General features: G+C 40.6%; 2 protein-coding genes across 2 annotated transcripts in view; both read left to right on the plus strand.

Moving 5' to 3' along the window:
- Positions 1-1,488: 1,488 nt before the first annotated feature.
- On the plus strand, positions 1,489-11,775 carry LOC121299995 (splicing factor 3A subunit 1-like). The gene is made up of 15 exons (XM_041228310.1): positions 1,489-1,757; positions 2,640-2,749; positions 3,005-3,218; positions 3,871-4,128; positions 5,607-5,681; positions 5,965-6,115; positions 6,274-6,470; positions 6,709-6,826; positions 7,374-7,681; positions 8,145-8,384; positions 8,946-9,141; positions 9,562-9,725; positions 9,950-10,051; positions 10,307-10,378; positions 11,013-11,775. The coding sequence occupies exons 1-15, from the start codon at positions 1,710-1,712 to the stop codon at positions 11,112-11,114; spliced, it is 2,355 nt and encodes a 784-aa protein (XP_041084244.1). The 5' UTR covers positions 1,489-1,709; the 3' UTR covers positions 11,115-11,775.
- Positions 11,776-13,980: 2,205 nt separating this feature from the next.
- Positions 13,981-15,819, plus strand: part of LOC121299918 (TBC1 domain family member 10A-like) — a 31,007-nt gene continuing 29,168 nt past the window's right edge. Inside the window, exon 1 of the mRNA XM_041228155.1 lies at positions 13,981-15,253. Within this exon, the coding sequence (XP_041084089.1) occupies positions 15,069-15,253 (185 nt within the window). The 5' untranslated portion in view covers positions 13,981-15,068. The remainder of the gene's footprint in view (positions 15,254-15,819) is intronic.

Below are 15,819 nucleotides of genomic sequence, written 5' to 3' on the forward strand. Positions count from 1 at the left end.
AATGGTCACAAAAATAAACCACACTTCAAAACCTAGCCTTATATTGCATTGAGCTCTGTATTCTCCAGACTGTCTTGCCTCTGGCTGGGACTTGAATGTGACCAGAGTTGTTTCTGGGGACTTAGCTACAGGATCACAAAAAGCAAGGAGGATCAGCTACAGTGTGTTAAAATGTAACACCCTGAATTCCCAAAGCTCCAGCTAAACAGAAAACTATGAAAGACTGTTTAAACTGAACCAGAAATTAGTAGAAATTCCATCCAGTTCATTCCTGCTAACTATTATATGGTTAGGAGGTACTAAATTGCTTTGAATCAATCGCTAATCAAAAGTTTGATTCATTTAATGAATTACATTCTATTTTAGTTCACAGTAATTACAATCCAATTCCCCTCAGACTGCTATTAAATGAACCAGCCCCTAGCTGAGGCTTGCATTCACATGTATGTCAGATTACAGTATATTGTTACCTACCAACCGTCAGAAAGGAATGAAATCTGCAGGAATTATTACAGCTTTTGTTTGAAGGCAGTTTCAATGGAATCCATTAATGTTGTTCTGGTTGTTTCATTTTAAGAAAATCGCATTTTCTTATTTTTTTCTACTATGTTTCCAATCATTCCAAGTTGCTCTTTTCTCTGTCACTATGTTTTAAGGTACTTTCACCTGACTTCAGAAGCTGCTCTTCGGTTCTAGCCGGCTGGTATAGACATATGTAACTTAGCTAGATCAGCCAAAAAGACTTTGTAGAAGAGCCACTGCCGGCTAGTGATCTGGCCCTCGGATCAGGTTGCCGTTTGTTTTTCTGGCAATACACTGCTGTGTACGGCATGGTGCAGACACATACCAATATGAAGACAGTTTGTTTGTTTGTCTAGCCTACATTACACATGAAGAGCTGTGCATCAACTCAGAGCATAGAAACATCAGTATTTGAGTAACTGCAGAATGGTAAGGGGACAGTATAAAACTAAGAAACTGTAATCAGAAGATACTTTCTCTTTAATATTTCATTTTTAACAAGCGTTCTTAATTTTGTCTCATTCACATTATATATATATATATATATATATATATATATATATATATATATATATATATATATATATATAATCTATATCTAATATCTAATATATAATCATAAATTTTGTTTTCAATTCCTCATACCTCAACTCTATATAGATGACTTTCTTTAATCGTTTACAGATTGGTTTCCATGGGTACCACGTACCGAAGTCGTCGCCACGCACAAACCGAACTGTCTCTTTTCGATGACGTCACATACGCGCCACTTTAGGCAGTACCACCTTTTGGAACCGGGTGATATATCATTTTAAATACAATACTTAAAGACATACGTTTTCTCATTCATATTAATTTTGTGTATAAATTAATATTTGTTTACGGGAACAGAAATAATAACTCTTTACTTTGAGCCAGCGTGTTTTGAATAGAGCTGATATTATCCGTACCCCCTATCTTGCTAATGATCGGTTCTGTTCGCCATTTTGATTGAATGAAAGCGCAGCTGAAGCGCGGTATTAGTAAGCAGAGTCTAGTTATATATTTTGTTATTACTGTGTGCCGTAAGAAGTGTGGAACAGGGTGATTGGACAGAAATCTGAAGGAAAAAAGTAAGGGGCTGTAGCTGGAGCGAGGGAAAGCAGCCCCGTGTCTGTGTCTGATCTGTTCCGTATCCAACCAGCAGGATGCCTCCAGGGCCTGTACAGATCGCCCTGCCGGACAGCAACAACAAGGTACGGGGAGTGGTGCTCAAATCGAGCGTGGACGGTTTCTGGTTCAGGGTGGGCCACATGTTATTGGGTGTCTGAGTGGGGAAGAACGGCCTTTTTTGGTTGATCGTGGGCAAGTGAACGAGTGCCTGCTGGAGTAGTTTGTAAGGTCGGTACCGATAGTCGTGGTGCTCGACTGTATGGGTACCCTTTATTCAGTCATTGTGAGCGATTGCGGCTTTAGTTGTTCGGTTTATTCTGCCTTTTGTGATTTAATAGTTGTTGTGTAAAGTACAGTTAAATATAAATTATGAAAACTATACTTACACCAAGGTCGCCCACAGTTACATAACAGTATCTCCTTCGATCCACACTCGTTGACCCCAGTGCTACAGGCATCTTTTGGGAAATTGAACTTTGTAGACGTTTCCATTAGACCAGGGATTTTACCTTTACCTTCACTGCGAGGTAACCCAGGTACGTGTTGCTCTGAGCTCAATGATGTAGTGCGTGCTGCTTGTAATGTAAAGTACGGCGTGCGTGTGTTTTTAGTGCAAAACTTTAGTTTACAGGTTGTGATTGGAAACAGGGACACTTGGTTCAGATGTGTGAATAGTCAGGTTTCACAGACCCTGCTTCCCGCTGGACCTTGGACAACTTTTTAAATGCATATTGTGTGTAAACGACTAACATTACATAACTACTCAGTAGTTGTTCTACTCATAGGGTCCTATTGCTTTTCATGAGTTGTATAAAACAGTTTTAATGACAGTTGGATATTTAATAAACGAGTCTTTGCTTTTTTAGCGTTCAAATGATTCAACTTTGTCTCAGCATTAATTGATAGTGATTGGAATCTTGGGTGAAAACTGCATGAATGGATTTGTAATTTCATTGTTTTCCCAGGTTGAGGAAACAAAGGATGAGCCCCCAGTGTCGAAACCCATTGTTGGGATCATTTATCCCCCGCCAGAGGTTCGGAATATTGTGGATAAGACTGCCAGCTTCGTGGCCAGGTAAGTTTGACTCCTTTAATACATCACCAGAAGTATCCCATGGGGTTAACGGGTGCATAGGGACCATAGGAGGGAGCAGTAGCACAAATTAATCAGCTGAAACACCCTTTTATAGTGATTTATTGGCAGGAATGATGTGACATCCTGTTTTTATGGATAACTTTGAATGAGTGTAGATTGTATTTGCCCTAAAATTAATGTACACTGCCATTTCCCTTAACTAAAATTGTTTATTGTTTATTTTCCGTTTTTCAGGAACGGACCAGAATTTGAAGCCAGGATCCGTCAGAATGAAATTAACAATCCCAAATTCAACTTCCTGAACCCCAATGATCCGTACCATGCATACTACCGGCACAAGGTGAATGAGTTCAAGGAGGGGAAGGCGCTGGAGCCCTCGGCGGCCGTGCCCAAGGTCATGCAACAACAGGCACTGCAGAACGCTTCCCAACAGCAGCTGCCACAGAAGGTGAGTTTGGTTTGGTGCCCTCCCTCATCCTTTAAACATGTTGGGCCAGATCTAATGCTTTTGCCGAGCTGCTAAACGGTCTCCTGTTTGGGCTAGAACCTAATTAAGTTTCTCTTGCTGATTAGCCCTCCCAGTTTTAGGGCTTAACTAATAGTTCCTTCGTAGTTGATTAACATATTTCGCTTCTGTTTTAAAGGTTGTTGCATGTTCCATGAAATAAGGGTGTGTTTAGTTTTCATATATGGCTAATTGTAATTCATAAATCATAAGTCAATCCACAGTAATCTAACCAAAAGCCTTTTATTAAATATTCCCAACGTGGGTTTTGCACACAATCCTGCAGTTGGTCAGTGTATGGTGTTTCTCTGTCGATAACATTACTGCCAAGTATTTAAAATGAAAAAGTGTGCTAAGAATTGTATAATGATCATTTTAGTATGTTCTTTAATTGTTACAGTGTGCAGCAGTGTGAACTGACCCAGGTAGCAAGCCATGTGCAGGATTAGTGTAGAGTTGCATAGGTCATGATAGAAAATAGCTTTTTGTTTTTTATAAACTGGGCCATTCCTTAGTTTTTCCTTAGCTTGTGATCTTGCTAGATTCCGTTTTTTGTGCCTGTTCTCTGCCTGGCTGACACTGTGCTTCTCTCCAGGTTCAGGCCCAGGTGATCCACGAGACTGTGGTGCCCAAGGAGCCTCCTCCTGAGTTTGAGTTCATCGCGGACCCCCCCTCTATCTCCGCTTTCGACCTGGATGTGGTGAAGCTCACTGCCCAGTTTGTGGCTCGCAATGGCAGGCAGTTCCTCACCCAGCTAATGCAGAAAGAGCAGCGCAATTACCAGTTTGACTTCCTGCGGCCCCAGCACAGCCTTTTTAACTACTTCACCAAGCTCGTGGAGCAGTACACCAAGGTAGGAAATGACCAGATAAATAGTTATTTAACTAATACACTGCCAGCTGCAAAAAGTAATTTCACTTCTTATGTCACAGTGCACTTTTCATAAGATTTGCACCTGCTGTTACACTTCTGAAAGGAAAGCGCACATATATATATATATATATATATATATATATATATATATATATATATATATACACACACACATACATACACACTGCCGTGCAAAAGTCTTAGACATGTTGAATTTTTCTACTCTGATGCATTGTGAGCATCAACAGTTTACTCAGTCTCCACTAGTGTTTTCTACTATTATAACAACCTTGACTTGCATAAGAAGGAAAAACATTGTGTGAAATAGCTCACATCACTTGATTTTCAAGATATGGTATCCAAAGCATAATCAACAAGTACAGAGAAACATCATCTGTAATTGACAAACCCAGGACTGGAAGACCCAAAAGCTGTCTAACAAGGATGAGCAATAAGTTGAATTGACAACCGAATTAGCAGAAGGCACAGGTGTTGTTGTCCATCAAATCAACAGTACAAAGGTCACTGTTGAAATCAGGACTTAAAGGATGTGTTGCAGTAAAAAATACCTCTTAGGAAAGAGGAACAAGACTAAAAGGCACGATAACACAGAAATTGGACTACGGAACAATGGTCAAAGGTGCTTTGGACTGTTGATGCATAGACAATGACACCTGTGCCTTCTGCAAGTCCTGTTGTCAATTCAACGCTTGTCGTCTTTCTATTCCTGAAGGATATTATCTTCATGTTGCTCATCCTTGAGCAGCAGGTTGTTTGAACAGAAGTGGCTGTGCTGGATCATACCTGTAGTGATTTAACTTGGCTACAAGTTTTAATTCTGTTCTTTCTGTAGCCTTTCATTTTAATGTGTGATTCTGAAGCTAAATTTTTTCTGAAAAAATCCAAAGTCACATTACAAGATGTCCAAAACAGTAGACCTCAATCTGCATGTAAAGTATCTTTGGGAAATTGCTTTACGCGGTCCTCAGCCAAAATATACTTTGCTTTTTTTTTTTTTGATATTTTAGGTCTAATGCTGAAAACTAGATTTTAGCAACCTAATCCAAAATAACAGTGCAACACTTATTTTGTCCCACCTCCAACTGTAAAGGACAGGTCACAGTAAAGCCAGCGCAGACGCACTGATAGGCTGATTAAAACATTGTTGTCATGCAAGCAAGTTAACCACTTTGGAGTATTTTTTTAAATTTGTCTAAGGACTTTTTTTTTTTTAAATTTGCCTAAGGGATAAAAAAAAAAAAATCCTATCTACAGAATTAAGATACGTAGTTTGCGTTGCTTGTGGAATGCAATATATATTTCTTTTCTCTCCATACTAATCCGGTATGCATTGGCCACTAAGGAAGTGAATTTCTCAGTGGCCGCTCAATTTCCTGATTTATGTGAAATTTGGGAATTAGGTAGATGCTTAGTTACAGTTACCTCCTTGTGTTTCAGGTCCTTATCCCACCTAAAGGATTGCTGCAGAAAATGAAGAGGGAAGCAGAGAATCCACGAGAGGTGCTTGATCAGGTGAGGCAACTTTTTTTTTTTTTTTTTGTTTGTTTTTTGTATTTCACTGGGGTACTGCACACCTCTGTCTGCCATTTAATATTGGGCTTCTCATGCATAGCCTGCTAGTTGTGCCACATTGTTTGATAGTTTTGGACTACACTTGTGATCCCAGTCCTCCAGATGTGAGACAAGGGAAGAAGCCAGCTAATGCCCATCCTTATTTTGTTTCCAAATCATTGAGGCATGGGAGTAGCGGTGTGCTGCATGCATTCTGAAACCTCGTTCTCATTCCCTCTTGCAGGTGAGGTATCGAGTGGAGTGGGCAAAGTTTCAGGAGCGCGAGAGAAAGAAAGAGGAGGAGGAGAGGGAGAAGGAGCGGGTATCTTACGCCCAGATCGACTGGCATGACTTTGTTGTTGTGGAAACTGTGGACTTCCAACCCAATGAGCAAGGTAAGAGGCCTGGAGACAAGTTTTATACTGTTGATTAATTTGCAAAAAATGTCTTCGTGCCAACAAACTCCACACGACACCTCAAATTTAGTTAAAATGGGGAGCCAGGTTGGTCTCAACAACCTTGTTTTAAAACTTTTGTTTTGTTTTTACTGCAGGTCACTTCCCTCCTCCCACCACCCCAGAGGAGCTGGGCGCCCGCATCCTGATCCAGGAGCGCTATGAGAAGTTCGGGGAGAGTGAGGAGGTGGAGATGGAGGTGGAGTCTGAAGATGAGGACAATGAGCCTGAGGAGAGGCGTGAGCCTCCACCGACACACCTGGACCAGGACACTCAGCTCCAAGACATGGACGAGGTACAGTGGGGTGGAGTAGCGTGCTGGCTTGGGAAACCTTGCTGCTACAGCACAACTGTTCTGGCCTGACCACATCAATTCATTTTTTATATTTTCCTGTTGGATTGAGACCAGTCCTTCAGAGGTGAAAGGCAGCCCTTCAATTAAATATATGACTTTCTCAGTGTGCCTTCCAATAAATCCTAGCAAGCCTGTCCTATTGTAGTGCTCTAACCCTGTGTGTCCTGTTCCCCTGCAGGGTTCCGATGATGAAGAGGACAGTATGAAGGCCCCGCCGCCCCCGGATAACCCCATGCCCCCACCACTGCCCCCAACCCCTGACCAAGTCATCATCCGCAAGGACTACGACCCCAAAGGTAAATTACCCTGGAAACGGGATGGGATTATATATTATTTCTGGTGGCATTTTTTTTTCAGTTTTAACAGTTTTAACAGTTTTAACATGGCCAATTGTAATTGTTTTTATCACAGTATTTATTTGGTCCTACTTTTAAGTCTGCTGTTAGGATTACAATTTAATCCCATCTCTAATAGGGAAAGCTAACCTCTATTTGTCAAACCTTAGCCATAACTATTGGATTGTTTTGCCTCTAGCTGAGCATCTGGTAAATGCCGTTAGAATCTGACAGTGGTTTGCTGTGATTTGTGTGGACTAGTCCACTCTAGGTCCAAAGAATTAATTGACTTTGAGTTAACCCATTTTCACTGATATGATCTACACCTGCTAATAAACTACACAGATAACCAAAGTTTTTCTACAGTATTGCCACACCTGTTATAAAACTTGGATTGCTGTTATCTAATGCTCTTGAACAGACCTAGACTTTAACTTCACATATGGTTATAAAAGGTTACGTTTGAGAGATGGTGAGGACCATTTTAAAAGCAGCTGTTGTTTTGCAGCCTCCAAGCCCCAGCCCCCAGCGCCGGTCTCTGACGAGTACCTCATCTCCCCCATCACTGGAGAGAAGATCCCAGCCAGCAAGATGCAGGAGCACATGCGCATCGGGCTACTGGACCCGCGCTGGCTGGAGCAGCGAGACCGCAGCATCCGGGAGAGGCAGATTGAGGACGAGGTGTACGCCCCTGGCCTGGACATCGAGAGCAGCCTGAAGCAGCTTGCCGAGCGCCGTACCGATATCTTCGGTGTGGAGGAAACGGCTATCGGCAAGAAGATCGGGGAAGAGGAGATCCAGAAACCGGAAGAGAAAGTGAGGGTTGTTCTCCTTGAGTCAAGCAATGATTATTTAATAATTCTACCAATGAGTATCTATAAAGTCATGACTGTACCATGTCAAACTTGGTAGATAAATTCAAGGGTTGCAAGTCAGATGTATTATCTGATATGTTAGCTAGCTTATACTTTTTTCTTCCATCATTAACAAAATAAGTTGTTGGGATCCAAGAATTGTAAAACTTTGAAACTGGTGAATACTGAAATATCTCTCCTCTGCATTGTCTTTGAGACCTTGTGTTACTATAGGTTTCACCAGTAGAGCAGACATGAAAGTAGTGGCCTACTTTAATTCAAATCTGCCTTTTTTGCCAGGCTGTTTGAAATTAGTGTGACCGCACTGGGGTGAAGAGTCTTGGGAGGCTGTGGGTGTGATTTGACTGTGCTGGGTAGACTATATTCTTAGTGTGTTGCTAATTTGCTTCTCTTTCCCTTGGCAGGTCACATGGGACGGTCACTCTGGCAGCATGGCGCGCACCCAGCAGGCTGCACAGGCCAACATCACACTGCAGGAGCAGATCGAGGCCATCCACAAGGCCAAGGGGCTGGTCCCCGAGGATGACAGCAAGGAGAAGATCGGACCCAGCAAGCCCACCGACAAGCCTCAGCCGCCCATGACCTCCTCTGCACCCAACATGCCCAGCTCTGCTCCACCCGCCTCCGTGCCCCGCCCGCCACTGGTGAGTAACACAAACCTCCACCCAGGCATTGAAAACAGGGATGGACACGTTCACTTGCCCTGCACCCAGTCGTGTGTCCTTAATACCACTTGGAAATTATTGAAATAATTTTCAGGCTGAGCAATCGGGTGAAAGTTAAATGTGTTCTGAACTGATGAATTGTTTCCTCATCTTTGTTTGAGTTTCCTTTTCTGGTTAAAAAAATAATCCAGTGAAGTTTTTTTAGTCTAAATCAGATGTGACTAAAGTCAATACAGTCTACTGTGCAAACAATCACTGCTTTGGAGCAATTTGTTACATTTGTATTTTAATGGAATTTGATTTTACATTTCTGAATGCTTAATTGTAATAAGTAGTTTTAGTGTAATCTTTAAAAGTGTGTGAAATGCCAGCAAAGTCCCTGCTTTGATGGTCAGCAGTGTTTAGATTTGTCATTATTTACTGTCTTAAAACTCTGCCTTGAACGGCCACATTCTGTTGTATCTAGTCGAAATGACCTCCCTCTGCTTGCCAGTTGTCTCCCTCTGAAATGAAGACTTAATCTTTTTCACTCTGTTTTAGATTCCTCCTCCAGTTCGAACCACGCTGGTCTCGACTTTGCCAGTGATGCAACGTCCCTCAATGGTGCGTTTGGGCCCAGGTCAGGTGCTGGCTTCCATGCCACCTATGATCCATGCGCCTCGCATCAACGTGGTGCCCATGTCTCCCTCGGGGCACCTCATGGCACCTCGTCCACCCCCTATGGTGGTTCCAGCAGGTAAGGACTTATTTTACATGTAAAGACCTCTGCACAAGACTTGTTTCTTTCACTTTAGTTACAAAGATTACATACCAAGGTTGACAAGACTTGAACTTACCAACATATGTATTCTCTGATCATATGTTGGTGTGTGTGTTAGTTTTCACCATTATAAATACATTTATAACAAATTTATAATTAAAATGAGAAAATAACTTATCTGTATCTGTGAGTATATCACATGAGTTTGAGGCATTAATACGAGTTCTTTGGTAAGGATGTTTAGTGTTGTCCTGTACTTGACACAGAGATGTATGTAGATGAAGGCTCTCAGCCCTAGTCCTCTAAGTATTTTGTTCGAATGTGCATGGTTCTGAATTGCATGTTCGACTAGGTTTCTATATGCAACTGCCTGACCCCTCTCGTACTCCTTCCCAGCATTCGTGCCAGCGCCTCCTGTGCCTCAGCCCCCCAGCTCGGCCCCAGCGCCCATGCCCCCCGCGCGCCCCCCCCCTCCTCCACACGAAGACGAGCCTGCCAGCAAGAAGATGAAGTCAGAGGACAACCTCATCCCAGAGGAGGAATTCCTGCACAGAAACAAGGTGCCCACTTACACACTAATCCACTAGGAACATAAAGATTCCATTAGGCATTTAATTATAAACCTGAAACCCCCATTTATTAAGTTTAATACTTAATGTTTAGCCATTTACTAAAAGTATTTTCATCATAATGTGTACTGTACATGAATACATGATTCTAGTTGAACTTTTGATTTTTAACATATATTTTTTAATCTGGTTCTATATGACTGTATCTCTTTCAGGCACCAGTAACAGTGAAGGTGCAGGTTCCCAACATGCAGGACAAAACAGAATGGAAGCTAAATGGGCAGCTGCTCACTTTCACACTCCCGCTCACAGACCAGGTAAAGCACAAACACCACCGCTCTTCCAAAGAGATTATCAGTTATTAAAAGATGGCCTTTAAACTTAATGCAGCAGGGCTATTGATGCTAATGAGGTGGAGGTGGATAATTCTTACTGCCAGGAACTCTCAAGACAGATCGTTTTTGAGTTAAGGCTCAACATTAAATATGGGCTTGTGGTTTTGATTGGTCAAATCAGGGCTGAATACACAAACGTGCAGGCAAACACTAAATGTATCATCTTTCTGTTGCCAGGTGTCAGTTATAAAGGTTAAAATCCACGAAGCCACCGGCATGCCAGCTGGTAAACAGAAGTTGCAGTATGAGGTAAGCATTAGATTAGGGATACTTGGTACATCAGCAATAACCTGAACCATACGAGTAAAACTAAAGAAACCTCTTGGTTATCTCTTTGTAGCAGCAACACATTTACTGGTGGTGAAATAGTGAGAGGCTTGTGTGCATTGGTATATCACACTTTACAGTTTTGCACGCTGTTGATTTGAAATAGTTGAAATGAAAAACAATTTTGCAATTTTAGAAGAGCTAAGCCATGGTACTGGTTCACAAATGCTTACTTGTGCAGTATTTTTATATCATAGAATATGTGGGACACCTGTTATAAAAATATTGCATATTAAGTCAAATGGTTCAGTAGTGACTTTCCGCCACTAGGTGTCTCCAGAATGCAATCTCCAGTGCCACTATGTAGAGATCAGCCTGTCGACGGATGTTAATTTAAATACAATTTTATTTGTTAACGTTTCAGGAAACACATGTTAACTTGAAAATCTGGCATTTGGTAGAGTTTATTCTGGTATATTTTTGACAGCTAATAGAATTTGAGTGTAAACAAAGCAATAGAACCACCAGGAGCACGTCTCTACAATATCAGTGGTCCCATGCAGTTATGTATTAAAGAGGAGAGCTGATGGCACCCTTTTTCTGCTTCCTTTTTCAGGGTATCTTCATCAAAGACTCCAACTCGCTGGCTTACTACAACATGGTCAACAGCTCAATGATCCACCTGGCCCTGAAGGAGAGAGGTGGCAGGAAAAAGTGAGCCCTGCCCCAGTGGCAACTGCCTTGGGGGTCCGTTCGCACCGAACCGCAGTAGGAAGCTAGGCTGAGCAACGCAATACAACAACTCAGACTGAAAGCAACATCAAAACTGTCCCTTTCAATTGTCATGGAAGAAAGTCAATGGACCTTATGTGTCTTTTTATATCGTATGGATCATTTTATTATCTGTTTGTAATGAAGGAAAATGCAAAACACGCATAATAATAGCTTATTTGATGAGTTGTGTGGTTGCTGTATTTAATTCAGTTTACTGCCAGAATCTGTTAACAGCCAGTGGCTTGTTGCGCCAAAAGATGCACTGTTTTATGTGATTTACATTTGTATAGTGCCGCAGTGCTCTTCCTCTGTTCTGAATAGACTATATTGAAATACTGACTTGTAAAAGCTGCATAGTGTTTAGGGCCAGACAAGCTTTAACTAATCATTACCAGTCCTGACAAGACAGATAAAGAAACTTGGTGGTGATGGAACACATGGAAAGCACTGATCAGGACTGCCTACCTGCATTCTGATTATTCTGACTGGTACCTGTTTAAGCCTTTTGGTGGCTTTGAACATTTTAGTTAAGATTAGGAGATTATTTTCTTTAAAAAATGTATCACATTTACACTGTCCCTGAAATAAATGTGTTTTGCCATCTCTTTGTTGGTCCAGAAACATTTAAATAAAAGTTGTATTCCCTTCAGCCTCCTGCAGTAACTGTGGTGTTCCAGTGTACAACTTGAAACAGCAGAACAGCTGCTGATTCTTCTTAAGAAGCAGCACAGTTTACCTTTCATAATACAAAATGCTAAATAATTGAATTCATTCATTTAAACTTCTGAATCCTAGGGAGATGGGTGTTCTGGTTGGCAGGCAACAGGTTGCAGATGAAATAGAAAAAACACCCCACTTTCAAACAGCTGCATGCATTTTTTTTTTTTTTTAATTGCCTATTATTTTTCCAGTAGCAGGCTGCTGAATAAGAGAACAAGGCTATATGAATTAATGAATTAATCCAGGCCCCTCTTAGAGCTCTGGTCTTTATACCACATTCTACAGGGTAGCCTTTGTGGTTTCTTAATTCATTGAAGTTTATTAGTCCTAATAATTCAACCCCTGTACTTTAAGGCCTGCTGCTTTTTGTCATGAAATTTTGCCCCAATACCCAATGTGGGTCCAAGCCACAAAGTGCAACAAAACTGCTAACTAAACAAATCCTGTTTTGAATAAAACTAAACTGTTCTTAAAATAATCTGCATTATTCACATTTCATTTTGTATTTCCCTTGTACTTTGTAGGGGATTTTTTGAGTGCAGTGGGGTTTAAATTGTGAAGCAGTTTGGTGCAATGAACAATTATAAAATAAACTAATGGTCCACACACAAACATCAAAAGTGAAATCTAATACAGCCTTTTTATTATTATTCACATTGACATAATTACAATATTTCCAAAACAATAACAAAAATGACTACTTTGAAATAATGGCTACTTTGAACTAATTTGTTATCTTTACTTTTTCCCACAGTTTATGTTCTTGTATTTGGTTTCGTTGCCATCCTAATATATATCTTTAATGTAATTATTCCAACTTGCAGTTGTGTTTTGCAAGTTTTGGCTTGATGATGCATCAATCAGATTATTATTTATAATCTTGGACTACCTAATGTTACTGTAGGTTAGTGTCTGAAACTAAGTGTAAAGTGAATCTTTGAGTTCAATGGCTAGTTTCACAGAACCTGGTTAGATTTATTCTGATCACTTTTTTTACATTAAGATACCTGCATGTTTTTGTGTGCAATCACAATTTGTAGAGCCAGTCTCCCCTGGGATACAGTTTCTTAAGAAATATGAGGGACTGCCCATTCACACAAAAGTATGTGCAAAATGATTTTTTGTCTCCTGTTGCTTTCTCTTAACCACCTGGCTAAGAAACCAGGTTTTAACATTGGTTATGTGGGGGAATAAAACGAAGTAAATATATTTCAGACAAGCTTTGAAGACAGAGAACCCACTATATATTTTGTTTGGGGGGTTGTTATATGCATCATACACATGGGAGAAGTCATACACAAAAAACACTATTATATAATAATATACGTATCCCTTCAACTCAACATGACAGTAAACACAGACACAGTGAAGCGTTCTTACCTTTGTATACCGGTAAGTTACTGATCAGCAGATGTGTCAGCCGCACAATGAGCACAGCGTCGGTTTTTCACTAACTACTGTGCAGAATAAATTAATTTTTGTCTCTGTGTAAATATCAGGACTTTTTTCATATGCTTCGGAAAGCGGGACATTTGCTAGGAAACAGGGACTGCCCCGACCATATAGGGACTGTTGGCAAGTATGGATTTTATATAGCAGCTAGGAAGCTCAGCAGTAAATAGTTGCTTGTTTCAATTCCCAAAGCGAAGCTGATCATTAGCAGTTGATGGAATTTGTAGCCGGTAAAGTTCTAATCTACAGGATTGTAACAACGTTTTTTTTTTTTGGCCAAACAGATAATTCACAAACCAACACATACTACTGATGCAAACTTTTAAAGGTTATTTGTGTTGTATTTCAGCAGAGCGGACGGCGCTATACCCCTTGCCAAAAAGTCTTGATATGCCAGGCATTGCATCAACGTTTAACAATTCCCAGTGCAATACGGTGTGGTGATGTTATATCAGCGACGCGTTAAAATACGACAAGCTGTTCTGGGCAAGACAGACGTCGCTTTGGTACAAAATCGAGCCACTGGCTCTGTCTCTTGTGATTGCGATTTTATTTATTTATTTTTTTAAATCTCATTTTGATTGCAATTTGAATGATTCAACGCTGTCCGGGGCGGGTCCGGACAGGAGTGGCTTCAATGCGCATGTGCAGTCAGCTCTTTGCTAAAACAAGAAACAGTCTGTAGCCAGCTTTGTGGGAAAAGCATCGAAAGAAAATACATTTGAAATACTGGAAACATTAAAACGTTGTGAAAATAAATAAAGCAATAGCGCTGTTTGAGTGGAAAATGGACGATAGTGAAAATGCTATGGATACCACAGACGAGTTCCGGAATTAAAACTAGCGAGAAAGAATCTGGACAAGCCACACGACCTGTCAACAGAAACAAGAAAAACTACATTTCGTAAATAAGCAGAGCAACTACGGGCAGTCTGACACAGTATAGTCATGTTTATAACCAATGTGGACTTTGTACCCGAATGACTGTGTGAAGCTGAGTTCAGCAGAATTTCCATCCGAGAAACAACAAGCGGCCTGGAAACGCAATTGATAATAACCAAGCTGCTACTGGATATACACAAACTTAGAAGTACAATGCTAAGACCAGCAATAACCCGCCATTTCAAAGCTGCTATGTACTGTTGTTAATGTCAGCATTGAATGTGTACTTGCATTGGAATAGGCGACACTTTCAACAGCTGAGAGAACTTTAAACTTGACATTAATAAATGCAATTACCTTGTCCTGGAGCTCGGAGTACAGCGTGTTCGCGCACAGAACACCAGAAATCGCAGTGTTATGATATTTGTTGTGATTTAAGTATCTATTAGACATAAAATCAGTTTAGTTAGTCAAATTTAACTTATCGGCATGATTGTGTTTGGCATTCCCCAAAGGAAGCCTAGGGAACAAGGTTTGAAGTGAGACGGTGTCGGCTTTCAATTTGAGGCGAAACAATTAGGCGTTAGAAAAATACTGACGTTTTATTTTCTACCAAACTGTATGGGTCTGCTTTACCTAAGCGAAACACAACATAGTGATTGAATGTCAAAAACCGAAGTGAAAATGTGTAAACTGTGCAGGAAAGGAGATTTGAAAACTTAAACAGCTGAATTATTATTATTATTTTTATATAATTCTGTGCATATAGACCACATAAAGACTGTCAATTTTCTTTTATAATACATTGCGTGGTGGTGAGTGAACTGGTTGATTTGGTAATATAATGGCCCGAAATCAGGAGAACGGACTGCAGACCGACTCGCAGAATTTGAGAGGGAACAGTGAAAACCTTTTGGAACGAGAGAGCAGCTCTATCGGATCCGATTCGGAGATCAACGGGTTCACCACAGAGAAACATACTGATAAATATGGGTTCATCGGAGGGGCGCAGCAGCACACGGAGGAATCGTGAGTGTCAAAACCCATTTCTTTAAAGAGGCATTGGCTTGATTTTGTGTGTGTGTATGTATGTATGTATATATATATATATATATATATATATATATATATATATATATATATATATATATATATATATATATATCATCTGTTTTAAGTGTACTATTTAGTGATAAGAAAAAAAATAAGTTGTTTTGGAATACTGCTGTGACCAGCAGGTTACAGCTATGTTGGGGATGTTAAGTATAGTCTCTATGGAATAATGTATTTGACACAAGGTGTACGATAACGAACATTATTTTGCAGCCTTAAGCAGTGTTTAGTTTTATTTTAGTAGTGTATTGAGATACCTATACCCTGCAGGGAAAAGCCACAGTTGGATTGTATTGGAGCATTTTACAGCACCGAAGAGTCACATGCAGTTGCATTCATTAGTCAGATGTTATTGCAGGATTGCCATAAAACGCGGTTGATGAAAGCTAAGATGATTTCCTACAGGACTGTAAAATGCCTCCGTACAGTCCTGTTATATTGGTTGATCAAATCTACCCCTTCCTCTAAAAGTAGCCCCTGAG

Source organism: Polyodon spathula, chromosome 25 (genome assembly GCF_017654505.1).
Source record: "Polyodon spathula isolate WHYD16114869_AA chromosome 25, ASM1765450v1, whole genome shotgun sequence".
NCBI classification, from domain to species: Eukaryota; Metazoa; Chordata; class Actinopteri; order Acipenseriformes; family Polyodontidae; genus Polyodon; species Polyodon spathula.